Source organism: Nelusetta ayraudi, unplaced genomic scaffold (genome assembly GCF_046127955.1).
Source record: "Nelusetta ayraudi isolate G7.1 ecotype Tasmania unplaced genomic scaffold, CSIRO-AGI_Nayr_v1 ptg000002l, whole genome shotgun sequence".
Taxonomy (NCBI): domain Eukaryota; kingdom Metazoa; phylum Chordata; class Actinopteri; order Tetraodontiformes; family Monacanthidae; genus Nelusetta; species Nelusetta ayraudi.
Window position 1 is genome coordinate 7,348,396 of NW_027466052.1, and position 24,184 is coordinate 7,372,579.

General features: G+C 45.8%; 4 protein-coding genes and 1 long non-coding RNA gene across 7 annotated transcripts; 2 read left to right on the top strand and 3 right to left on the bottom strand.

Moving 5' to 3' along the window:
- slc22a31 (solute carrier family 22 member 31) lies at positions 1–5,499 on the top strand. Of its 2 annotated transcripts, none has more exons than XM_076020884.1 (9): positions 1–623; positions 966–1,069; positions 1,376–1,530; positions 1,986–2,154; positions 2,459–2,604; positions 3,090–3,198; positions 3,333–3,547; positions 3,972–4,083; positions 4,586–5,499. In XM_076020884.1, the coding sequence occupies exons 1-9, from the start codon at positions 129–131 to the stop codon at positions 5,028–5,030; spliced, it is 1,950 nt and encodes a 649-aa protein (XP_075876999.1). In that variant the 5' UTR covers positions 1–128; the 3' UTR covers positions 5,031–5,499. The 2 variants fall into 2 exon arrangements, with proteins under 2 accessions (XP_075876999.1, XP_075877006.1); XM_076020891.1 differs by having other exon boundaries at positions 1–593.
- Positions 5,500–5,501: 2 nt separating this feature from the next.
- Positions 5,502–11,472, bottom strand: dpep1 (dipeptidase 1). Its single transcript, XM_076020972.1, has 10 exons — positions 11,038–11,472; positions 10,786–10,912; positions 9,422–9,554; positions 9,190–9,340; positions 7,936–8,005; positions 7,442–7,618; positions 6,831–6,915; positions 6,655–6,730; positions 6,429–6,564; positions 5,502–5,823 (listed from the first exon to the last, which is right to left on the bottom strand). Exons 1-10 carry the CDS (start codon positions 11,148–11,150, stop codon positions 5,647–5,649), a joined length of 1,245 nt encoding a protein of 414 aa, XP_075877087.1. The 5' UTR covers positions 11,151–11,472; the 3' UTR covers positions 5,502–5,646.
- Positions 11,473–12,121: 649 nt separating this feature from the next.
- Positions 12,122–15,572, top strand: sult5a1 (sulfotransferase family 5A, member 1). The gene is made up of 6 exons (XM_076020529.1): positions 12,122–12,367; positions 12,591–12,802; positions 13,036–13,162; positions 13,243–13,340; positions 13,791–13,971; positions 14,905–15,572. Exons 1-6 carry the CDS (start codon positions 12,229–12,231, stop codon positions 15,015–15,017), a joined length of 870 nt encoding a protein of 289 aa, XP_075876644.1. The 5' UTR covers positions 12,122–12,228; the 3' UTR covers positions 15,018–15,572.
- Positions 15,573–19,448: 3,876 nt separating this feature from the next.
- hp (haptoglobin) lies at positions 19,449–24,184 on the bottom strand. 2 transcript variants are annotated; one of them, XM_076021016.1, is made up of 4 exons: positions 24,031–24,184; positions 23,346–23,434; positions 20,670–20,938; positions 19,449–20,100 (listed from the first exon to the last, which is right to left on the bottom strand). In XM_076021016.1, the coding sequence occupies exons 1-4, from the start codon at positions 24,051–24,053 to the stop codon at positions 19,555–19,557; spliced, it is 927 nt and encodes a 308-aa protein (XP_075877131.1). In that variant the 5' UTR covers positions 24,054–24,184; the 3' UTR covers positions 19,449–19,554. The 2 variants fall into 2 exon arrangements, with proteins under 2 accessions (XP_075877131.1, XP_075877122.1); XM_076021007.1 differs by having other exon boundaries at positions 20,670–20,941.
- Positions 22,570–23,339, bottom strand: LOC142885078 (uncharacterized). Its single transcript, XR_012926244.1, has 2 exons — positions 22,761–23,339; positions 22,570–22,720 (listed from the first exon to the last, which is right to left on the bottom strand). It is a non-coding gene; the product is annotated as an uncharacterized LOC142885078 (long non-coding RNA).

Sequence of the window (24,184 nt, forward strand, 5' to 3'; positions counted from 1 at the left end):
TGCAGATTTCTCCCTCAGTTTCAGTCAGGCTTGATGGTTGTTGGCGGGCGGAGAGGTGCCCCAGTCACCTTCACTATATTCTCCAGGTGAAGGGATATTACACATCGTAAGTTCTCGTCTCTCGATTGATGGGGCACGTCGTGACTCTGCACATGCAGTCTTCCAGGGCCAAACGGGGGGTCACCCTCTCCTCTGAGACCGGCAGAACCAACCGTCCCCACAAATCTCTGCCTCTATCCAAAATGGATTACGAGACAAAATTCTTCCCTCGCATCGGCGGCTTCGGCCGCTACACCAAAAAGGTGGTGGTGTGGAGCTGGTTCCCGAGCTTCGCGGTCGCGCTCAACGTCACCAGCTCCATGTTCCTCACGATGACCCCGGAGACGTTCCACTGCAGGCCCGACCCTCTGCTCCTGCCCATGAGCAACCTCACAGAGGAGGAGCTGATCAGGGCCAGCATCCCCTGGGACGAGGACGGCGGCCCGAGTCGCTGCGAGCTGCTGAAGAACCTGAACGGCTCCGTCGAGGCCTCTGGCAGCAGCGACGAGTGGGAGAGGGTGCCCTGCACCCGGGGCTGGGTGTACAGCACTGAAGTGGGTCTCCAGAGCAACTTTGTCACAGAGGTGCGTCGGCACCTGTGTGGTGTTGTTTTTTTTTCAACCTTTTGTACCAGTCAGAATCTGGGAGAAAGTGATTCAACTCAAGAGTTAAAGTGATGTTGAAGCCTTGGTTATGAATTGACACTTTAAATTTTATTTAGGGCTCCACAGAAATAAACCTTTGTATAAACACGATACAAGTACCAGGGTGCTGTTTTAACAAATGAAGCAGCCATGCTTAGTTAGAGACCGTGGTTAGCTGTTTGGTGCAGCAACAGACTTTGGAAAACCATCAGTGACTTTAACAAATTTGAATTGTCTTTTTAAATGAACTTAAGTTGACTTATTTTTTGTCTTGTTCCGCAGTGGAACCTGGTTTGCAAGGACTCCTGGCAAATCCCTGTGCACAACATCTGTTTTGTGACTGGCTCCATTCTGGGTTACATTGTGTTTGGTGCTTTATGTGACCGGTAAGTAGCAATCACCATGAAGTGGAACCTTTTCCGTTCCTCTAGTTTCCTGTTTATTGACAGCAGTATGTCTAATGGTGCAAGAAAAAAACTGGATTCCTTCACCGTTCCAATTGACAGCTACTAACAACATGGAGCTCCTCGTCCATTCCTTCACACACAAATGTTTCAGAGCTCAGTTACCATTTTCCCTTTTTTATTTTAGCTGCAAACACCAAGTCACTCGGATTTCCGAGCTTCAAAATTGTATATATCTGTTGACATTAAAAAAACCAAGACTGATGATTTTTGCGCCTGTGTTTTCAGACTGGGTCGTCGCCATTGTTTCACCTTTGCTCTCATCCTGTCCTGTGTGTTTGGGGCGGTGATATGCTTTTCAGAAAGCTCTGTAGTTTCTCTGCCTCTGCGCCTCTGTCAGGGCCTCAGTCTGGCTGGCGTCTCTGTGTCCTCCTACATCACCAGTGAGTATCCTGCACCGGCAAATTAAACGTGACATTATACATGAGCACTATGAGCTTTTTATTCCCCTTTGCAAACAAAAGGAAAATCTCATTCAGAAGTGTAAACACTACTTAGACCTACTTAGAAAAACTTTCTGACATTTTTGTGAGACCTTTCATTTTCTGTTGTTATTTAATCTGAATGAAAGAGCCATTGGAGCAAAGAAAGGCTGAGAAATGTGTCGTTTTTTCTTCTCTGACATTTTTCTATAAAGATGAGTGAATTGAAGCTTCCAACATGTTGTGTAATTATTTTATTTTGTTGTTTAATTTTAGAAGGGGTGAAAGAATGCTACATCAAATTAAAAAAAATACACATTTGTTGAAACTCTAATCAGCGACAAAAGTGCAAACTGTGCAGCAAACCAACCTGTGTTGTTTGAGCAGCGTGTCTCCTGGCGTGTTCTGTCCTGCAGGGCTGGAGCTGTGCGACCTTCCCCATCGCCTCACAGTGGCCATGGTGGCCGTCTTGTTCGCCGTCGGAGCCGAGACGGTTCTTCCTGCCGTGGCTCTTGCGTGTCACAGCTGGCAGATTCTCCAGGCGGTGGTCACCCTGCCTCTGGTCCTGCTGCTCCCCTACTGGTGGTGAGTCAGAAGACAATGAGGCCAGATTCTCTTCCAGGCAACTTTTAACTCAAACATGAAATAATTCCATCTGAACTTTGTTAGTAGTTTGTGAAGAAATCTTGAATTTTGCGAGTGTCTCCTGCACCAGTTTGTTTCTACTTCCAGTGGGAACTCCTCCTCAAATGGCAATGGCACGTATTTTTCACAGCCATGATGAGACGCTCCGGGTGGTTTTCCCATCTTCCGTCCAACTCAACACTTTTGCGATTCCCAGATGTGATGACGTTGCCGTTGTTTCTTTGTTTTGTTCTCCCTCCATCAGCTGCGTCTCGGTGTTTCCTGAGTCTCCTCGCTGGCAGCTGGCCACGTCTCAGATCCCTCAGGTCAAGTGGAGCCTGAAGGAATTCACCATCAGGAACCAGGTGTGTCTCCTGTATGGGGTGGCCATGACTGACTCGCTGCTGTCAGGTACGTGGGCACGCGCACTCACACATGCACCCACGAATTTCACTCATTTACTTACTTAATTTATCATTTTATATCGGTAAAAGCGTCACATACAACCCATAAATACCTAAGTAAAAGGGTATGCTCAGCACGATAAATGTAATTTGGTTTTCCTACTTTTAGAACGGTTCTTACATGTATATAAGAATATACATCCAGCAAGGGTCTTGCTCCCAGCTAGTTGCCATTTTGCATCACCATATTTCTAAGGAAGCCTGAGATGGACAATGCGTTTTGTCATTTTTAAACGAAGAAGTGGATTAGGTACCCAGGTTTGTGCTCACCGGCCACCGTAGTTCACTGGGAAGCTCTGGAGAGGGATTAAGGGGATTAATGTGAGAGAGTGTTGCTATCTAAAATGTAACCACTTGATGTCGCTGTTTTTTCTTTAAAAAAAACAAAAAAAACACGGTGTTTGACCCCTGCAGCCTCTGTTCTGCTTCCAGAGATAAACTCTGTGTACGAGGAGGATTGTCAGCCCAGATTCTACTCGCTGCTGTCGCTGCTGCACCATCCCGTCACCCGCAGAAACTGCCTCACCCTCAGCTTCACAGTGTGAGATTTATTTATTTAATTTTTTTCAATGTGCACATACACCTCGGTCACGCCCCCACTTTCCAAATTTCAGCATGGCACAATAAAAGAAACCGCTCAGTGTTCTCTTCCTCCTCTTCCTCTTTTCCCTGCAGCTTCACAGCGGCTGCCATCCAGCACTGTTTCACCACGGACCTCTACAGCTACTCCACCCATTTTTATTTGAACTACTACGTCCGAGTGAGCGCCGCCGCCGCGGCCAGCGTCTTCCTTTATCTGTTGGCTAACCGCTACGGCCGGCGTGGCGTTCTGCTGTTCTCCGCCATCGCCACATGTCTCCCGTCGCTGCTGCTGCTGGCCTTCAAGCAGAGTACGTCCACGTCTCTGTCTGTCCACCAAACCCTGTGGACGTTTGAAAAAATGAAATATGACCCACAAAGAAAATCATCTTCATGTTTTTTAAATTATATTTTTAAGGATTACAAATGACAACAATACATAAAGGTCGTCTCAGGTTTGACAAATAAACATTAACATATTCACAACATATCTATCTATATATATATATGTACACATAAGAAAATAGAGGCACGTATTTACATATATGCACATATATACACACAGAAATTCTATCTTATGTTTCATTTTGCACAGCCTGATTGCTGACCGTTAACCGCATGAACTGAAAGTGCATGCTGGGAGCTGTAGGCATGATTCACAGACTCTCACAGCTGTGATGTGTGTGCAGAAGATTCTGATTGTGCAGCTGTCGACTGATTTAGTTTGTGTCTCAGACCTGTACGGCGTCTTGGTGCTGGCGCTGTCCACCGTGGGCCTGCTGTTCTGCCAGGTACTGGCCGTGCTCAGTGTCTTCTTCGCCTGCGAGGTGATGCCCACTGTAATCCGGTGAGTGCCATGTGGATGCATATGATGGAAGACCTGATTTGTGAATTATACCCTCAACAAAGTGTTTACAAGGTAGTTTAAGGCCCCAAATAGCCAATCGCAACTGAAGACTGAAGTGGTACCACTTTACTTGAATGGGTGTGCATAACACTTTACATGACGCTGTCCCATTTAGCGTCATGACACTTCATGTACGTTAATGGCAGTTATCATTCAAGCGTGTAATATTTGGAGATTTTGAAGAATAACCAGTGACATCAAGTGGTTCCATTTTAGAATGCGGCGTCTTCACTCCTCCCCCTTTACCAACACAAAAACGTAAATCAAGCGAAATTTTACACACTGGATCAGTAAGTGTCATTGAGTAAATTATCTCTCTTGAAATGCCAAGTTGACAGTCTTTGAGATGAGATTATTTGTCTTGACCCTCCCCCAACAATTCCTCCTGTTCCCGGTCTGCCCCACCCCTTCCCCTGCCCCCTTCGTCCCCCCCCCCCACCAGTGGCGGCTGCCTCGGCCTGGTGCTGGCGTCATACAGCGCCGGCACGGCCGCCTCCTTCCTGGTGGGCCTCCAGACTGACTTCTACTACCTCTACCACCTCATCCTGGCCTTCTTCACCGTCTTCTCCATCATCGTCATACTCCGCCTGCCGGAGAGCAACCGCAGGCCTCTTCCAGATTTCCTGGAGGAAGGCGAGAGCCAGCGGCGCCCGCTGATCCTCCCGTCTCCGCTGGATGGCGCCAAACAGCTGGGCGCCCAGAACCTCTGGAAAGACCAACGGCGCAAAAGCCTTCGCGTGGAGCGCACACCCGCCCAGGCGCTGGAGGAACATGCGGATATTCCCGACGGGAACCCGGAGACTCCCCCTCTCTCGCTGTCAGATACCGCATCGCAGGACCAAGAGTACGAGACACTGGCGGAGACCGAATCTGAAACGGCCCTCTGAGCAGCACAGCTGGAGCGTTTATCGTCACACCTTCACCTGTCATTGATGAATCCAAGCTGACAGACTGGGCCACAGCAGAAGCCACATTTTGAGCGAGGAGTTGCTGCGGAATGTTGTCTCTTGGGAGACCACTAGAGGGCACTAAACATTCTTTTTTGTATTTCTTCACACAGAGAGACAGGTTTTTTGTTTATTGATTATCACAAAACACGTGTTTCATTTTCAATGCTCGGAGAATTTGTGACATGAAGTGACTTGAAAATATATAGAGATTTTTTATTTTTTTTTAGCAGGCATAAATAACATGGCAGTTATCAAAATTGTAGTTAATGGCGGTTCAGTAAAGTGGCCTCTAAAATTACTTTCTTCTTTGAGAACACTGGGTGGTGCTCTGCTTATAGAAATGTAGACAACTGGCCTCAACAGACTGAACCGTTTCCACTGATTTTAATTAAAACTGTTAAACATCGGTTTTAAATTAGTGATTTATTGGCCCTTGGATTATCATATTTGTATCAAACCTTGGACCAGAAAAAGTTGCTACTACGGGACAGTTCAATCATCATCGGGCCACTTTGTGCGATGATTCCAGAATCAGGAACAACAGCCTTCCATGCTAACGTGTGAGCAGAGCCACCAGAGCCAGTGCGAGCAGAAGGGTCAGTGTGCTGAGTGAGCCTGTGCTGGCAGCTCCATTTTCGGGGTAGCCGGTGTTGGTCCTGCACGGGTTCGTCACCTCCTCAAGCGGGATGGGCATGTCGCCTGGCTGTGTCTTCTTCATGTCGTCGCGGACCTGACACGCAAAAATAAACAGTCGGCGCGTCAGTCAGGCAGAGTCGACTCGACAGTCTAAATGTGACGTTTTGATTCCTGCAGGACCAATTAGGGGTTGGTCTTAATCAGAGGTGATTCTCAAGACCTTGCTGGTTCCTGGGCCCAACTAGCCATTGCCAGTTGGGACCTCCACCTTCCACTTAATATACCAGCATTCCCATTCACCACCTGAGACGTCCTGTAAACTTTGCTCCCAGGTTTCAAGATGCCACGCAGACAGAGCGAAAAGGTTGTAATAGAGCCCAAATGTAATCCAAAATATATGTTTTTCCTCTGGGGTTCTTTTTTTCTTTTCTTCTTTTCCTTTATTTTTTCCCCACTAATATGGGTGTATGACCACAGTAGGCGTCCATCTGGGTGGACGTCACTCTGTGAGCATTTAGAAACTTGCACTGAGATGCAAAATGCATTATCAGTGATTTGCTCAAAAGAAAGAATGTCAAGGTCAGTGTGGTGACGTGCTTCCCGGTGGGATAGGGAGGGGTATTGGTGAGGGTGCTTCTGTACAAATGCATTTTTTTTCTTTCTGCCAGAGACTTGTGTCTGTGTGCGTCTCCAACCCACCTTCTCGGCCTCCCTCAGGACGCGGAGCAGGTTGTTTCCCAGAGCCGACTTCACGTCGGTCTCACTCCATCCTCTCCTCAGCAGCTCAGCCACCACATTGGGCACCTTGGACACATCCTCAAGACCATCCGGCATCCTGTGAGACACCTCTCAGTGTGAAAAGACTTTCTAGCTGTTACAGTCGTACCTGCTCCTCATCAGCCTCCATCTGGCGATTTGCACTCACCTCGTCACGCCGTCGTAGTCACCGCCAAAACCGATGATCTCAGGCCCGCCTATCTTCTTCAAGTGGTCGAAGTGGTCTGCGGCGAGAGGAGAGGATAAGAGAGAAGACGAGATGCTGTTGAGATGTTGGACCTTCACGGTGGTTTGCGCTTGGAGAGGGTTGCCCCTGAAGTTCACCTGCAACATCGGAGATGGTGGCCTTCTCGCTGCACGTCACATAGTCGTTGTAGAAGTTGACCATGATGACTCCTCTCTTCTCTTTCTGCAGAGACAGACAGTGACCGATCTGAATGATCCCACCCAGAGGAGGGGAAAAAACACTGTTGTCCTTTGACAAACAGGAGCTGCGATAAGAGGCCGCAGTAAAAGTACAGGTTTTTGTTGGTGTCATGATGTAATCTTATCAGGATTCCCGTTCCTGACATTGCAATCTCTTTGTTATTTTACAGTGGAGATCAATGACTCTATTGTTTTACTGTCTGCTGGACTGGACACACGGTAAATCACATACCACTCCCAAACCTTTGGACCAGTGAAGATTATTGCAGGGGATAATCCGCAGAGATAAGGAGATGCGAAGAAATTATGACATTGCATCATTAAAAGAAACAACATCGATCAAAAAGTGAAATCTTGTGAAAACTCCCAAGTTCTCTTGAGCTTTTTTTTTTGAGGAACATCATTTTCGTTCTCAATTTCCTGTCCTGCGGGACTCTTGACGCCGTCAAAAAGAAAATTCCAAGTGGAAAGTCTTCCAATTTCACAACAAAGAATCACCAAACACTCACCACTATCCTGATAACATCATCGGGGACGTTCCTCTTGTGCTTGCACACTTCGTAGGCAGAGGAGTGGCTGAAGATCACCGGAGCTCTGGACATGCTCAGCACTTGGTTCATCACTTCGACCGGCACGTGTGCCAGGTCGATGAGCATCCCCAGTCGGTTCATCTCCATAACCACTGCCTGTTGCAGGCAAACAGTTTGACGGGGGGGAGAAAGAACGACAACACATTAAGAGCATTTAAGTAAGTGTGGTGAGACGGTAGATGATGATAAATGAAAAGGAATATAGGAGGAATATAATCTAATTTTTTCCCAAATGTGATTTATGTTTTATGTATTTGTACATGATATAATTTTACTGTACAGGGGTATTATGCATGGGCGTTATTCAAACCTTGGGCTTGAAAATCATTTTGATAACCATAGTTATGCAACAGGTTGGGCAATGAAAGCAATAAAGATGGGTCGGGGGAAACAAACATGCCCAGCCACCGCACCTTGCCAAATTCAGACAGGCCACCATTTTCAGCTTGGTGCGACCCCGTGTCGACCAGCCAGTTGTCCGCCCTGCCGACAGAAAGCACAGTCATGGTAAGAATCCCAGACACCCGTCTTAACTGAACTTTTTACCACAATGTTATCTCTTTTACAACAGCCTTTATAAGACTAGAGCACTGGAGCCAGGCCAGTTTAAAGGGTGGTAATTCTTTTTTATCTGCACGTCCAGTATTTGTTTGTTCTGTTTGTTGCTTCTGTCAGAAAAGCGGCACAGGAACATCAAAAACACAATAAAAAAAGACTTGCGGACGGCTTCTTCCCAGAGCTCTAAAAAGCAATAGACCCCCTTTGACCCAGCACTTAGAGAGAAGTGACAGGAATCCCCCACGAGTCGAGCTAGTCGGGTGGATGATGAACCACCCGCAGTCCAAAAACGTTCATGTGAGACCAATTAGGAACTCTAAATTGATTGAATGGGCATATATTTGTTTGTCTTTCAATGTGGCCCTTCAGAGAATGACAGCTGGGATAGGCTCCAGCAGACCCCTGCGACCCTGGGTGAAGGAGGAAGCGGGAATAGAAGATGGAAGGATGGAAGATAGCTGATTTATCATGTCTGAGTGAAATGGGCCCTCGAATGAGTTAAGTAAGTATGACATTCCCCGGAGCATACGCAACAGTTTACTTAAGAGTCATTCCAAAGTGGTAAAATCTTCATGCAATTTGTTTTGGACTGAGTTATAATCGATCCATTGCCTGTCACTTCTCCTGCACTCAGTGTTGCTTAGCTGCTGGATCGTTTCCCAGCTGTCTTGGGGTGAAATAGAGTTACAGCCAGGACAAGTTGCCAGATTGTTGCAGAAACAATGGACAGGAACAAACTTCAAATTTCCTCCGAAATTTCCACTTGTGCGTGTCTTTTGGACTGTGGGATGAAGTCGGAGAACAATAAGAGAACAACTGACTGCATATAACGATGGGCAGAGGCAGAGCTTCTAGTGCCAAAAGTGCATTCTGTCATTTAGTCAGCTGGGAACGCCAAAAATGGTTGCGAAAAGACTAATATTGACGAGCTGTCAATACAGAAAGGAGCACTAAGTTTGTACCTTTACAAACTGATTACATTTTTTTTGGACTAAGTCGCTTATAGAAGAGTTTAAATGGGCCCTGTGTGTGTGTGTGTGTGTGTGTGTGTGTGTGTGTGTGTGTGTGTGTGTGTGTGTGTGTGTGTGTGTGTGTGTTGCTTCTCCTACCACGGCGTGTTGCAGGAGTGCGTGAGCGTCATGTAGCGGACCCCCAGCCAGTACATGATGCGCAGGGTTCCCAGGCTGCTGTCGATGGAGTGGCCGCCCTCCACGCCGATCAGACTGGCCGTCTTATTCGCCTCGAAGGCCGCCTCGATTTCTGCGGGGACATTACGGCGTCAGACGAGGCCCGGACGAGGAATGTTTGGGCGGAGAACAGCCGTCGCCACCACTACCTCACCTGCGGCACTGGTGGCGAACTGGAACACCTCTGGGTATTTTTGGCACATCCTGTGGACGATGTCGATCTGCTCCAGCGTTTGTCTCACCGCGTCTTTGAACTGGGTGTCGCAAGGAACGTAGGCCGACCAAAACTACAGAGCAACAGTAAACAACCAAACAAATGCACCAACAGAGAAACAAACAACAGCAGTCAAATAGAATGTACAACACTACTACTACTAAACTTGACTGACTGAGCCCCAGCGTATGGCTGACTGATCATTTCTATCATTATTATTAGTAGTAGTAGTAGTAGTAGTAGTAGTATTGTGGTGGTGGGGGTGATATTGTTATAATAACCTTTAAGAATAACCTTTCAAAACCAAAATCCTCTATAATAATACCAAAAACAATATAGAAAAACAAACATTTGAAAAATTAAAAAAAAAATCTCCTTTAAAGAAATGAAATCTGATTTTCAAATCAGACGAGGTAAGAATGAATGACGAGGACAACAGACGACGGCTGTAAACATGGTAGCTGATGAGGAAGTGGTATAACTGTTATTGCGCCCTATGGACATGCTGCACAGTGTTGTTCGATAAAGAAAGGGCTCGTATCAAAAAGGAAAATACCAGACGCAGATGACGCAGGTGAGGCTACGTAATGTATTGTTGGGAGGGAAGTTCTTTATGGTCCTGGCCTGTTGGTCATGGTTTATTGTGGCAATGTGTAGCTCTGGGAGAGGAACTGCCTGAGCAGAGTCTCACCACATCAGGGCTTCAAGTGTTCCTTTTCTGTCCTAACGCACTCGCTGAGAATCCCACGCCAGCGTGTCCACTTATTGTTTAACCTTGGAGTGATTCAGCAGATCCTCATTTCATGGTTTACTCTTCCTCTTTATTTTTTTCATCCTCTCATCTTTAGTGCAGAGGCCAGATGGTGGATTTAATGGTGGAGGAATCAAGACCCATAAAATGCAATGTGTTTTTGCATTCAGAAGTGAGTCTCGCTGAGTGATCGAGTAGTTTCGTCACCGGCAAGTTCTGCAGCTGGCCCCGTTTCCTTGGAGCCCCCGTTTTTGTATTGTGCTCAGAGCACTTACTTTGCCATTTGGGGAAGAGCGTCAGCAATTAGTTGAACTGAAAGACTAATTAAAAGGGCAGCACTCATCCAGTTCAGTCGCCACTGATGTCACTGCACTTTCCACCTGATCACAGCACCGTCCCTGAGTTTAGCTCTTATCACTGAGATTAGCAGAAACACAAGAGCTTAAAAACAAAATTCTACTCTTGACCCTGTGTGAATTTATACCATTAATGTGAAGAGGTTCATTGAGGAGATGATTTGTATGTGTGTGTGTGTGTGTACATTCTGTCCTACCTGGGCTCCCAGACGCCCTTCCTTGATCTTTGGGATGTTGGTGTGAGTCGTACTCAGTGTGTAGAGATCCACTTCGCTGAGCTTGTTGTTGAACTGCTTTCGAAACTGCCAGGGCAGATCGTTGTGGCTGTGGAAAAAATGTCACACACGCTGAAACATACAACTTTGTAACATGCCTGGATCACTCATCTATACAAAAAGCGATGCAATGTATGCAGTTGTCACTGTACTGTTGTTTGACGTCTCGCTTACCCATCGATTAGCGGCGTCTCAGACATCAGCCTCAATGCAGTTGTCATGTTGGTATCTTCAGCAGGGCAGCAACTCACCCACAGTGCCAAACACACAGCTGAGAGCAGCAGCATGTCTAAAAATGTTTCACAAGGGCCTTCACGTTATTTTATCTTCCTCTCTGCCGTAGAGCTGCCGTCACTCACTCCGGATTCCTGATTTTTTATCTTCTTTTTGTTGGTATTTTTTGTTGTTGCTTTTATCTGTACAGTTTCTTCACTTTGCAGTCTGTGCCCTTGCGGTTTCAGCTTTTAACATGTGCAGCCGTCCTGTCGCTCCTCCTACTCTCTCGCAGGTCTGTTTCCCATTAGCAGAGGCGGGAGTCATAACCAAGGAGGCGGCGTTCTCCCCGTGTCTGCAAGTTTATCTGACAGGTTTCTGACCTCGGTCTTTACACTGTAGATGCTTCCAGTGGCAGGCTGATAAACCTTTAACCTTTATTTCAAGCCTCCATTGATTTGTTCCTTTAATGTTTAAATGCTAATGTTTAAATGTGTAAGGCAGCATGTTGAGTCTGATGCCACGTGCAGGAACACATTTACTTGAAAATTATTCTCTCTCTCCACTCCAATAAAACAATCAAAGTACGATTGCATATGATTAATACAGCAGTATAACATACAGTGAAATAAGTTTAGCCATTGGTGACGTCACGCCATTGGTGGTTAAACTTGTCAATCCAGCGATCTTAACTGGAAAAATTAAAGACCGCACATAACAGCTAAACTTAAATGGCCGTATTTTGAAATACCTTTTGCCATCAGTTTTGGAACATACAGTATGTAATCATTTTAGGGTTGGAGACCTTTTTAAAATTATGATAACTGCTTTGTGTTTCATGTCCACTTTAAAGATGTGACACGCTGCATACCGCTGCATAGCTATGAACATTTTCTTTTAGAAATTGAAGGTTTTTTTGTTTTTTTTAACCAGGCCGATAATCAAACACATTGTCATGTTTAGATTTCTTTTTCCCAAAAGATTTTGGGGTAATTTCTGTAATTTGTGATGGGCAACACCCACTGCCTGCCAAAGACACAAGAGTACAGAAGCAGCCAGTTAGAGGCACAGCTGGCGCAGGGGCAGAATATCAGCAGAGCAAAACAAGGAGAAGGATCAAGACAACCTAATACTCTCATATCAAGGTTGGATATGGAGAGGCTGAACGTCATGGAGATGTTTCACGGAATTTCTTTTCCCGGACATCTGCACACTCAGGATTCTTTGCAGCTTGCTCTAAAATTCCCATTCCAGGAGTCGGATATTCTCATCGCCTCCTACCCCAAGTCAGGTAAGGAGAGAGGAGAACCGCGGCGGGCATTAAGTGACAACAAATCATATATCACCACTTGCTTTTGCTTTTTGGTGGATTATGGGATTTGCTGAATGAATGTGATGGCAGACTTTGAATGTTTAATATGAAATAGTACAATTTATTCATGAGATCCTTTTAAAAAACCCCAGGATGTTTTGCAGCAAAGGAAATAATTGCGGAAATTCCTCCCTAATCTCAGGAACCACATGGATGCAGGAACTCGTCAGTCTTGTTTTGAACAGAGGTGACCCTCACTTGTCCCACACTGTCCCAAACTGGGCCCGGGCTCCGTGGCTGGAGCAGCACTACTTTCCTTCTCTCCTGAAGAGCCCGTCCGTCACACCTCGGGTCATCACCACACACTTGCCTTTTCACCTGCTGGCCCCTGCCCTCCAGGGCTCCAAAACCAAGGTCAGGTGACAAGCTGTGACAGTTGGGCAAGAGGTATTTTTACAAATATGTGTTACTTGGATATCAACAGGAAGATCAGATTCAAAGACAGTGGTATTTTTTGGCATTGAATTAAAATGACCACTCTTGTCATTCACTTGGATCAGTGAGTTTATTTGCTTGTTTGTTTTTTGTTTTTGCATGGTTTTAATTCTCACTGCCAAGTATCCATGAACCAATGTGTCCCGTTGCAGGTCGTGTATGTGAGCAGGAACCCCAGAGACGTGGCCGTGTCCTTCTTCCACTTCCACAAAATGGCAGCGTTCCTTCCTGAGTGTGGCACGTTTGCAGAGTTTTTAGACCAGTTCCTAGAGGGCGCGGGTGAGTTGAGTCAAACGTGGATGTGTTCCAGCGAGATGGTGCAGAAGGCTCTCCCGTCACTGGACTGTTGCCTGTTTCAGTGTGCTACGGTTCCTGGTTCGACCACGTCAAGGACTGGACCCGTGGGGCGGACACGCAGAGCAATCTGCTTCAGATCACGTATGAGGAGATGTCGCGGGTAAAGCAGAATCTACTAAGTCGTCAAGGTTTAGTTCCCAGATTCTGAGGCTTCGGGTGTGGCCACAACTCTGCTAAAATCTGCAAACATGCTGCTTAGTGGGTGTCACATGACACAGTGGTTTTACTTTTGCATTCTAAACCTAAGAAAAAAAAAAATCCTGAATGGAGCCTCATCCTGCTGAACGCCACTGTGTGCTAAGATGGGTCGATGTTCGAACACTGTGAAGATACAGTGGAAGAAAAACACAAGTGACAACGACAGATAGCAACGCAATGGGCCGAGGCCAAAGTAATAAAAAACAGATAAACGCTTAACTTCGCTGACTTCTAACCTACAGAACTGAAGGAAGTCCATTCAAAAGCAGAACCAGAAGAAATGACAGTTTCAACATGAGGTCCATTCCTTTGGTTGATTTGGTGATTTGTCAGTGTCATTTTGTCTCCCCAGGACCTGCGAGGCGCCATTCAGAAGGTGAGCTCCTTCCTGCGCCGTCCCCTGGCAGAGGACGAGCTCAGCAGCTGTGCCAAACACTGCAACTTCGACAGCATGAAAGACAACCGGATGGTCAATTACAGTCTGATACCTGCAGAGATAATGGACCATAATAAAGGAGCCTTCATGAGGAAAGGTGGGAACCAGGTTATGTAATGTGTGAAGTGCAATTAAAACAGTGACTGATTGTACAGCTATGACTAATAAAAAGAAAAAGGTTGACATATTAGAATCAGAAAAAAAAACTTTGTCTCATGCTTTTCACGTGGCCCACATGAAACCAGAGAGACATTGATTTCTGTAAAAAACAAAAAGCAACAACACAAGTATAGGATTTAAACACTGTGTAATTTTAAGACTCTAAAATAATAAATAGACAATAAATAGATAATATCAAGCTGTTGTGTTTTAAATTTTAATTGCAATGGCTATGAATGAGTTCTTGTGGATGTTTTTCCGGGGCGGGGGGACTTTGTATTGGCGGCCTGATGGCAGGAGTTGGAAGGACTTGTGCAAGGTTTGGGTGGTGTCATATGTGATGAGGTTGGCTTTCCGTCCAACTGCCTGGGTGTGAAGCACTGATAATGAGTTTTGAGGAGAACATCTCTTAAAACAAAAATGTTGTAAATCCAATAAATGTATGCATATGAAACGTGATGGTGCAGCCTGAAACAGCAGCTCGAGGTCCTCTTCAGCATAAAACTATGTTCATGTCTTCTGTGCTGGCGTGGACTTCTAGAGGATCCAACTGTTTTTAGTGGCCTTAGACAAAGTGTGAAAGAGCAGAAATTTGAGCTTACTGGAAGAGCACCAGTGGGGTTTTCTCATTTCCAACAGTCTGACCATTTTTAACGGACGTTTCAGATCGGATAACAGCAGTTTAGTTTCTTTGTAAGCTAAGAGTTCATGACTGTTAATCAGTCAAGATTTTTTTTTTTGTATATTTTCGGGGACTTTACTCACATAACATATCTATCGGACATTCTTGCAGGTCTGCGACCCGGTTGTTGGCTCTGTCATTTGCATGAGTCAGTCGTCATTCTTTTCGTTTTTTCCTCTCATTGTCTAGGTAAAATTGGAGACTGGAAGAACACCTTCACAGAGGAGCAGGACCAGCTTTTCGACAGCGTTTTCAGGTCAAAGATGAAGGGCTGCGCCCTCGAGTTTGTGTGGGGGGACTAGAGGAAACTGCTGACGAGATGTGAAGTGAAGCAGTGCATCGCGTGTTTCATTTCTACTAATCAGACACATACAAAGTACTGGAGACCCTGACGAGAGTCATAGTACAAGCACTCTGCCGAATGATATTTAAGCACCACACACAAGTAGAACATACTTGTGTGTGGTGCTTTGTCTTTATTAGTAATATTACGATAAGTACATACTGTAAGTGTAAGTATACTTTTGAGTTTTAATATCTTCATAGTCCTAAGTCTAAATATAATAATAATAATAATGTTAAATATGTTGTTTGTTGTTTGCTGATGTCAAATCAGTAGGGTTCCGTGATAGTACAGTTTGATCAAAAGGTTTATAAATGAAACGAGTAATGATGCCTGTAAAAAAAAAAAAGAAAAGTTTTTGGAGTAAATATGTTCAACTCATTAAAAAATATGTTGTGAAGTAAAAATGAAAGTAGGGCTAAAAAAAAAAACGAACCCAAAACAAAAACAACTCCAGTAAAGTAGAGGTACTGCCTTTTAGTACGGTCGAGAAATTTTACTAGTGAAGCTTTAACCTTTCACTTTGTTGGCATGTATTCATTTGATGGAAATAAAAGGACCAACTGAACCCTCTGATGGTGGCCACCGCTGATTGGTTTCCGTGAAGTCTTGGCACCAAATGCAGCTGATGCTAAGATCGCAACAGGGTGAACGACCCCAGTGTTCAAGCGTGAGCGGTTCATCCTTCATCACCGGGCAGAGGACAAGGGCCCACTGGGAGAGTGCCATACCCCACTGCCACAGAAAGGTGTCGCTCTTCCTGTGTAGAACGGACTCGACAGCCTGCGCCGGGGAACACCTTGTGCTCAGTTTGTTCTCTCTGCCGTGAAGAGTTAACACCCAGAGGACTGCTGGCGCCGGGTTGTTGATTCCCGGTTTTATGATGATCCCACAAATAAAAAAGACTCACACGATTCACTTTTATTAGACTCCACGATGATGGCCCAGATAACAATGAAGGACCAAAGTACTCCTCTGTGATCTGCGCGCCAGAAATATTTTACGAACTGCTGCTTGTTTTGACGAGTGTTGTTCATCGTCAACACATTCAGCGGCACTTTGGACCTCGTCAACCTTTAAAATACTTCCAAGGACAGTCATTTGTGGACAACACGATTCTTTCTGCTGCAGTTCTTGTTATGTAAAGCCCAGCTGAAGATCGACATCGATGTTAAGCCGATACGACGGTAGTGAAAATTGTATAAAATGGCACATTGTGCAATATCTCGAGGCCCCGTGTGAGGCAATAAAATCTACCTCCGGCCGATCTTTACGCATATAGAGGCGCGAAAGTCCCTGCTCCTCTTTTTGCTCATTGATCGAACTCGCTCTTGTTAAACGTGCGCAGAATAATCAAGTTGACAAGACCTCCACGTGTGCCACCGAGGGAGCTGCTACGTAAGTTGACACGCGCACGTTCCCGCCATGGATGCGCGCACACACGTCACCGGAGTCCCTAAATTCTTTGTCAAACACACACACACACTCGCACACACTCACACACACACACACAGACGTCTTCTCACATTTGAGCCATGTGAGAAGCCTCTTCACACCTCTCTGTCTCTCCAGCTTCACTCTGCTGAGGGGAAGGAGGTTGAAGGGTAAATGTAGTGTGACTGTAATTGCCTTGGATGATCATGGCAGTCCCAACCAAAGCAGTCAAGGCAGTGTGTGTGGTTTGGGGGAGGGGCGGGGGGTAAGGGGGTTTGCTTTTAACAGAACATTTTTAGCATAATGATCCTCGAAGATCTCAACCCTAATCAAAGCCGTGCAACTTAAAGTCGTGATCTTGAAAAAGATGGTGTGAAACACACACAGTTGCCCGAGGTGCTGAATTTAACAATCTACGATGGAAACCAGGGCTACACATTATTTGTCTATCTCACAGAGCAAAGTGTCGACAGCGCGCAGTCAGTCCCCGAGCATTACAATTGTCAGATAAAAATCCTCGAGAAGAGGAAAAAAACGAACAAACCCATAACTCCACGAGACCTTTTGTCCTTGAGGTGGAGGTAGAATGTGGGATGACTCTTTACACAGTCGCCGTTGACCTTTTCTTTTTTGCGGCCGCACAATGAGACGACAACTCGCGAGAACATGCTGTTGCCCACGCCGCTCGGCTGTTGCCACGTTCCTACACGAGGCGAGAAGCAGCCGCGACCGCAGAGGAATTTCAAAGAGGGAGGAAGACTGTCGTTTTCCTCGAAGGGCCAGACGCACACGGGGAGACGATCGTTTTTGACGTTTTACTGGCAGCACGGTCGGAATGATAGGAACCTTGAGTCGCCTGGAATGCTAATTGTGGCAGTGAGTGGCGAGCTGAAGGGCTCGACAGCGCCGCTACAGAGCAGGCAAAGGCAGTGGACAGGGGGAGTGTGTTCAACCCGGAAGAAGAGGAGCACCTGAGGAGTGTTTCCTCATGCCAGCGTCCACACGACCAATCGCTCAGGTTGGCAGCATGTTGCTCCTCCGCCGTCATACTACCACTAATTGTCTTTTGTCGGACATAAACATTCGCCATCTCTTTTACCTGCTTCCAAATACATAAATAAAAAGATAAATGAAATCTCGCAGGCACTTTGTGTCACAAAGCTTTTTTTTTCTTGCCCAAAGCAGGAGCTGGAAATCAATGAACACAGAAGGTTCCACGTAGACACTTTAATATGAATGAGGGTCCTGAGGCTGCAGTCAGAGGTTCTGATAATGGCTAGATAGACATGAGCTGGTTTGCTGGTTGGCTGGGTCTTGATGTTCAAGGACACATGGATGGGAGAAAGAAAACCTGCTAAGCTTTTTTCTAGGTTTTTTTTTATTGGTGGTGGTGTTTTTCTCCCACATTGAGTGCATGGTTAAGATGTCCTTCGTCTTAGATCACTTGCATTGAGAGAGGTAGAGAGAGAGGGAGGGAAAGAGTTTTTTTGTAAATGGATGTAAAAATCTTGGCGGTATTTTGACATGGTAAACATTTCCAAACATAATAGAGGAATATAAATACTCTTTGCCGACTGTCACCGGACCAACAAAAAGCTGGAGGCCATGAGGGTAAGAAAAAACATCCAACCTGGTGATTAGACTGTTTTTTTTTGTGACTGACTAACATGACTACCGCTGGATGCACCTTGTTGCTGTTTTCCAACCAGGAAATGTCATTAATACCTATTTTCATATTGATCTATATTTAGTCTATTCGTATTAATAAACCAATCACACAAAAATGTCATTATAAAACTTGATAATTGACCTAATTGAGGTCTTTTAAAATGAGCATTTTATTCATGTATTGAGTTTGTATAAAACTGAGTCTCTCTCTCACACACACATTCATGCAAGCACACACACATGCACACAAGCACACACACACGCACACATACACATGTGCATCAGACTCTTTTGTGACATAAAATATACATACAATGACATAAATACACATAACATTGTAAGCGAGGCAGTTAGGCTGCTGATTGTGATGAATAAAGCAGTGTGACGCTGCGCTGTGACCTCAGCCAGTGATGGAGCTGGTGAGAGTTTACTGTGAGACTGCTACAGAGTAATCGCCTCTGACAGGGATATTAATATTTGAAAAGCCACGGAGGAGAACCTCCTACACCCAGCTGCACAACAGATAAAGGGACATTTCATCACAGCTCATTGGCAGCTGTTTGCTTATTTTACACTGGAATCCTGCTGATCTCACAGGAAAAGAAGAAAAAAAAAAAGATCTTTGACCTGCCAGGATGATACTGGCGACCACAGAGACGGAGCCAAAAATCAGAGCCAAAAGTTTCTCTCAGGCAAAACAGACGGTCAGGTGGGAAGAGACCAAGCTGGTGTGTAATGTAGATTAGCAGGAGCTCGGGGGAGAAACAAAGGTTTGGACTGAAATTCTCTCTTGAATCCAGGAGGCAAACAGTGCTTGTGGAGTTTTGTTTTCTTTTTGTGAATAGCTGACCAGCAACTTGCCCAGCCTTTGCATCAAGGCCTTTGACGTCAGAGGTGCAAAGAGTGGAACACCTCTCACTATCCTGACTGTTTTTTTTTTTTTTATAGATGCACACTACCAGTGTCACTGCATTTATAATGGTATTATTTCAAAGTGTTTATTGGTAATTTACCTTATTAGTATGACAAGTGTATCTTTGCACATCAAACCCTAATAAGGATTCAGTTGATTTTTGGCTGTGGTGATTTTTTTGTCACCAGTCTCTAACAGTCTACCTGTTTTCTTGCCAACTGCAGTACCACAAATTGGAACTGAACGCCCTTTTACCTGCAATGGCCTTGTTAAAAATCAATTTGCTGTCTGTAAAGTGTACATTTAGAGAGACAGGGACTATTTTGTGTTAAGTGGAGAACATGGAAGAATGCAAGAGACGGAATTGGTCAGAAATCAGAAATCAATCAGTCAAATTTATTATTATTTTTGTCTCTCACTGAATACAACATCAATCGTGCTCACACGGACCCGCAACTGAAGAAGAACCGCGGCAGAGCCACTACTGGGCCCATTCGATCATCTTGGACATCGACGCGTTACGGTAAGCCACCGACATCTCCGTGTCTCCTCGCAGGACTTTGTGGATCCACGGCAGATACGACTGCAGGTTCATGTAGACCGCTTGTTCTCTTTGGCGGCACGCTTTGTCGTAGGAGAGGATGCCTGCGGCGTAGACGTCGCCCGTGCGCTTGTCCATGACGGCCAGGGCGCCTCCCGCGTCCCTGTCGCACACGTTATTGCCCCAGATGTTCGGGCCGGTGCAGATCATGAGGTCCTCAACGATGCGCAGATCCTCCCGGGGCAGAGATCCACAGGCGCGTGTCAGAGGGAGGATGTGGTGTTTGAGCGACGACACCTGTTCGAGGTAGATGCCCCAGCCCCAGCCAGCAATGGCACCCACAACCACGTCCCGGAGGTCCTGGCCGCTCTCAGGCAGCGGGATGGGCGTTATTTTGTCACTCATCACCACCGAGTGCTTCAGCTTGATGAGGGCCAAGTCGTTGTCCCAGCTAGTCTCAGCCTGGAAGTTAGGGTGGAGGATGACCTGCAGGGGGCAGAAATCATGGATGAATTATAAGAACGATTCCCAGAAAATCCCGGGAGTGATGTCACAGCGCCATACACGTTGTCTCCCCTCGTTCTGATTGGCTGATATGCCCTGGTGCACATTATGGGCGGCATAATCTGCAAGTAACCCGGAAGCCAAAAACTTTTTTTGGTGTCTGCGCCGGCTGAGCTACTCCATTCAATTGCATTGATTTTTTTGAAAATGCTTCAATAAGAGTATATCGTTTTTCAAGATGTCATTTTTCACCAAACGGATCATGTTAGCCAGAGGTTTTGGACCTAAAGCCAGAGAGGCCAGACTGAGATGGTTAAGACGTGAATATCTGGGTAGAAGGACGCTGAGGGTGGAAGTGGCAGGCAGGAGGACTGGAGGAAGAAAAGAGGAGATTTAAAAATGTAGTGAAAGAGAAACATGAAGTTAGTTGGGATGAGAGAAGATCATGTGGAGGACGAGACTGTCGGATGGAGGCGGTTGATTGGCTGTGGCTGGACCCTGAAGGGAGCAGCCGAAAGGAGGAAGAGGAGGAGGAGTTAACACGAGCCCACCTTCTCCACGGCGACCTCTGTGGACTCGTTGGCTTGCACCCGCGATGAGATTCCCAGGTACACCTTGGGTGTGCGAGGACTGACGCCCTGGGTGTGCTCGCGATTCTTCCTCACGAAGAGGTTCCTGCCGGCCGTCAACACCCAGCGGTCGGAGATGAGAGCGCCCCCTGCGTACCCTCCTTCCAGTATGTTGTCGGAGAGGAAGACCATGGCCTGCCAGGGGACGATGGGAGCCAGCGTGCCGCCGACCATCCGCCTGGAGCGCAGCGCTGCTGAGACAGGAGCGGGCTCTGAGTGGATCTCGTCTTTCCAGTCAATTTTAACGTCGGAAAAGTTGTCTAATGCCTTATGATTTAGGAGCGCTGATACAAAGTGTCCAGTGTTGCAGTGTTGTACAGTTCAAGTGCAAAAGAGTTTTACCTAGTTGTGCCTCCCCCTACTTTTTTAATTTATTTTTTATTTTTTTATTTCTTTTGCCAGGCCCCTGTTACATTGCCACAGACTCCACAGAAAACAAGACTTTGTCCAGGTTTACAGTCTGCTGTGACATCCATTATTGATGCAAAGCTAACTCTGAACTCCAAAAAGAACACAGGTCTCTCTGCGTCCCTGTTGCAAAAAGCACAAACCGGCCATGAAATATTGATCTTGGTCTCAGTAAAAGAAATTGTTTAAAACATTAAAGTTTCATGTGCTGCATATTTAAATACCAATTCTGAAATACACTATTAGCATTTATCTGGTTGGGATGCAGGTGGAACCCAAGTACCTCTGGGTCTCAGTCGGTTCTGATCAGGGCCAGAAGCCCAGACGATGATGATGATGATGATGATGATGACAACGGGGAGACACCTGACTGGCTCCAGTCCTTCAACTTCTGCACACGTCTTAAACTTTTATCAGTTTTTTTTTATTTCATTTTAATTTGGCGGGGTGGGGTTGGTGGGGTTGGTGGAATTGGTGGGGGGTTCTAGTTTCCGCTCAACAATACCTTATACAAAATTAATAAAATATGATCTCCGCCACACCAGTGTTATCTCTCTGTTGCATATGTGCAGCACAGCACGCATGAAGCAAATTCTAATCCCTTCCGGAGGTTCGCTGCTTGCACCGTGTGCGAGTGCACGATCAAAAGCCACTTTTCCTCCGAGCGTGATAACAAGAAATTATTCATAATGAAGCAAAGAGCGGCAGCCATCAGCCCACTCCCTCCGCTTTGATGTAAGTGTCTTTGCAGCGCGGCCCATAATCCAACGGGGGGGGGGGGATTTTTCATCGTCTTGTTCAAACAAGGCGAAGTAAATAAGGGCTCACACGATTGAATGACTAATGAGTTTGATGAATCATCATACAATCACAATACAATGCGCCTGCTTCATGAATAGTGTTCTCTTCAGTATATCCACCTTTGTCAGCTGACACAGAGTCTCCCTCTCAGTCTCTGTCCCCAACCTCTCTCTGGCGACTGGCTGAAAAGTTGAGATGTAACTCTCTGGGGACGTGTGGATAGAAAGAGTTGCAATGCAATACACTTTTTTTCCCCCCCACCGAATGCTGCAGAACAAATAATTTGAGCTGAGAAATGATAGGCCAGTACCAAACCCAAAACCAAATCCAGGGACTGCTTGACAACTGCCAAAGGTCGACGTTCTTTTTTTTTCAGTCTCTATTTTTTTTTTTTTTTTTTTTAACTGCGCAAGTACTTTGACCAAATTCAATGTGGCTTGGTTAAAAAAAAAAGAATTTTCCCTTCAAACTCTTCATCTGGAGTTTAAATGAGTTTGATAAGTCACAGAGACTCTTCAAATAATTTGAAAACAGACGAAGAAAAGCAGCAGCAGTGACGTGTGTGTGTGTGTGTGGGGGGGGGGGGGGGGGGGGAACTACCGTCAGAACGGTTGGGGGAAAAAAAACATGTTTTATTAAAGTCGTCTGTCTCCTGCGTGCATTCTTGAGTGCGTGTGTGTGTGCCTTGCACAGAGTGTATGGCATGACTGCATCGGCCCCCCCGAGGGAGTGCCCTGCCCTCCCGCCTCTTCACACTCCACAGCCTGGAGCCAGGCTGCGGCACACAGACCTGCCACCCTCAGCCCTCCCGTGTCTCTGCATGAAGCCGGACGTGTCGGAGAGGCTGACAGCGATGGAGAACCATCAGCAGTCATGTCGTCCAATCGTGGAACCGTGCTGGATAACTGGACACACGCACACCGCACCGCACCGCACCACACCGCACCACGCGCGGCTCAGATTCCTGTGCGAGTCTTGCAGCGATTGCATTGAGAGTGCACTGGGTGAATTTCAATGTTTCCATGTTGGAATTATTATTATGTGGGACTGTGGGGGTAGAAGTACAGAACCTTTTTTCCATATATGGATTTTATATGCATTCCTTATACATTTACAATGAAGCTGCGCATGAAATAGATTAATTAAAGTTAATTGAAGCCATATATAATATTGATGTGTTTTGTATGTGGGTGTCTGGTTGATAGTGGAACTAATCAGTATGTGCGAACTCGGGTGATCTGTCTCTTGGCTGATGAGTTGCAAGAAGTACAAATTATTTTTTAATAATTCAACGTTTTCCTAACCGCTAGCATCGCAGTGTGCTGTGTGTTTCACGATATGAGACATCTTGAAAATCTAGAATCGCAGATTCAAACACGCATGTCTTACCTGGCTTGGAGTGTTTGACGCTTTCGTCGCCGTGAGTCACATACCCAATGGAGAGCAGTGCAACCAGGAGCAACACAGCCCAAGAAGACCTGGACAGAGAGAGGGAGAAGCAGCTTTAACAAACCAGTTGTGCACATCTTGGGTTGGATATGATGAAATTGGGCATTTGTGTCGATTCTCATCCCGATAGTCTCAAGAGGATCAGCCGGACTCAGCGATGGCTGTTTAAATAATGCAGGACTTGGCCAAAATCAGTGGACAACACTGGGGAAATGTTATCATACATTTGAGCTGCAGTATGGCAGGTCGGGTAAATAATCCAAAATCAAAGAAGATTTTTTTTTTGTTGTTGTGCAAATTCAGAATTTGTGAACCGTTTTGAAAATGGTTTGACCAAAGCTAATCGTTGCCCTGCGGCTCAGATGAGGTTCCAGAGGTTGTCAAGGGTCTGAGGCTGCAGGTGAAATGTCATTCAAAAAAAAAAAAAAAAAAAGACTGAAAGAACTGTCTAAAAATGGTGAGAATTTACTGTTAAGAGACTGGCGGTGGAGCATTTTTGCCGCGGAAGAGGAAGGAACTGCACAGATTTGTCGGAGCGATGAACAACAGAAATTAGAATACAGAATAGAGATATTCTGTGTTGAAAATAAATTAAAGATCGTTGTGGGATGTTATTCACACTTACCACATTTGCTTCCTATTATCCATCTCTGTAGCAGTGGGTTAATGTGCCCTCTTGACAATGTTTTGCATGTCGCTGATGGAAGGTATTTATACCTGCAGTGAGGTGGTGACTATCTGCTTGGCACACCAATGTTGATTACCACAATCCAAAATAA

What these genes read in the sequence shown, in the direction of transcription:
- slc22a31 (XM_076020884.1), top strand. Translation starts at nt 129, where the DNA reads ATGGGGCACGTCGTGACTCTGCACATGCAGTCTTCCAGGGCCAAACGG. An exon ending in AGAGCAACTTTGTCACAGAG is followed by an intron (nt 624 to 965) that starts GTGCGTCGGCAC and finishes CTTGTTCCGCAG; the next exon opens with TGGAACCTGGTTTGCAAGGA. An exon ending in GCTGCTGGCCTTCAAGCAGA is followed by an intron (nt 3,548 to 3,971) that starts GTACGTCCACGT and finishes TTTGTGTCTCAG; the next exon opens with ACCTGTACGGCGTCTTGGTG.
- dpep1 (XM_076020972.1), bottom strand. Translation starts at nt 11,150, where the DNA reads ATGCTGCTGCTCTCAGCTGTGTGTTTGGCACTGTGGGTGAGTTGCTGC. An exon ending in GAGACGCCGCTAATCGATGG is followed by an intron (nt 10,913 to 11,037) that starts GTAAGCGAGACG and finishes TTTTTTCCACAG; the next exon opens with CCACAACGATCTGCCCTGGC. An exon ending in CACCATCTCCGATGTTGCAG is followed by an intron (nt 6,731 to 6,830) that starts GTGAACTTCAGG and finishes CTCTCGCCGCAG; the next exon opens with ACCACTTCGACCACTTGAAG.
- sult5a1 (XM_076020529.1), top strand. Translation starts at nt 12,229, where the DNA reads ATGGAGAGGCTGAACGTCATGGAGATGTTTCACGGAATTTCTTTTCCC. An exon ending in CGTATGAGGAGATGTCGCGG is followed by an intron (nt 13,341 to 13,790) that starts GTAAAGCAGAAT and finishes TTGTCTCCCCAG; the next exon opens with GACCTGCGAGGCGCCATTCA. An exon ending in AGGAGCCTTCATGAGGAAAG is followed by an intron (nt 13,972 to 14,904) that starts GTGGGAACCAGG and finishes CTCATTGTCTAG; the next exon opens with GTAAAATTGGAGACTGGAAG.
- hp (XM_076021007.1), bottom strand. Translation starts at nt 24,053, where the DNA reads ATGGATAATAGGAAGCAAATGTG. An exon ending in CGTCAAACACTCCAAGCCAG is followed by an intron (nt 20,942 to 23,345) that starts GTAAGACATGCG and finishes CTCCTGTCTCAG; the next exon opens with CAGCGCTGCGCTCCAGGCGG. An exon ending in CAGAGGTCGCCGTGGAGAAG is followed by an intron (nt 20,101 to 20,669) that starts GTGGGCTCGTGT and finishes TGCCCCCTGCAG; the next exon opens with GTCATCCTCCACCCTAACTT.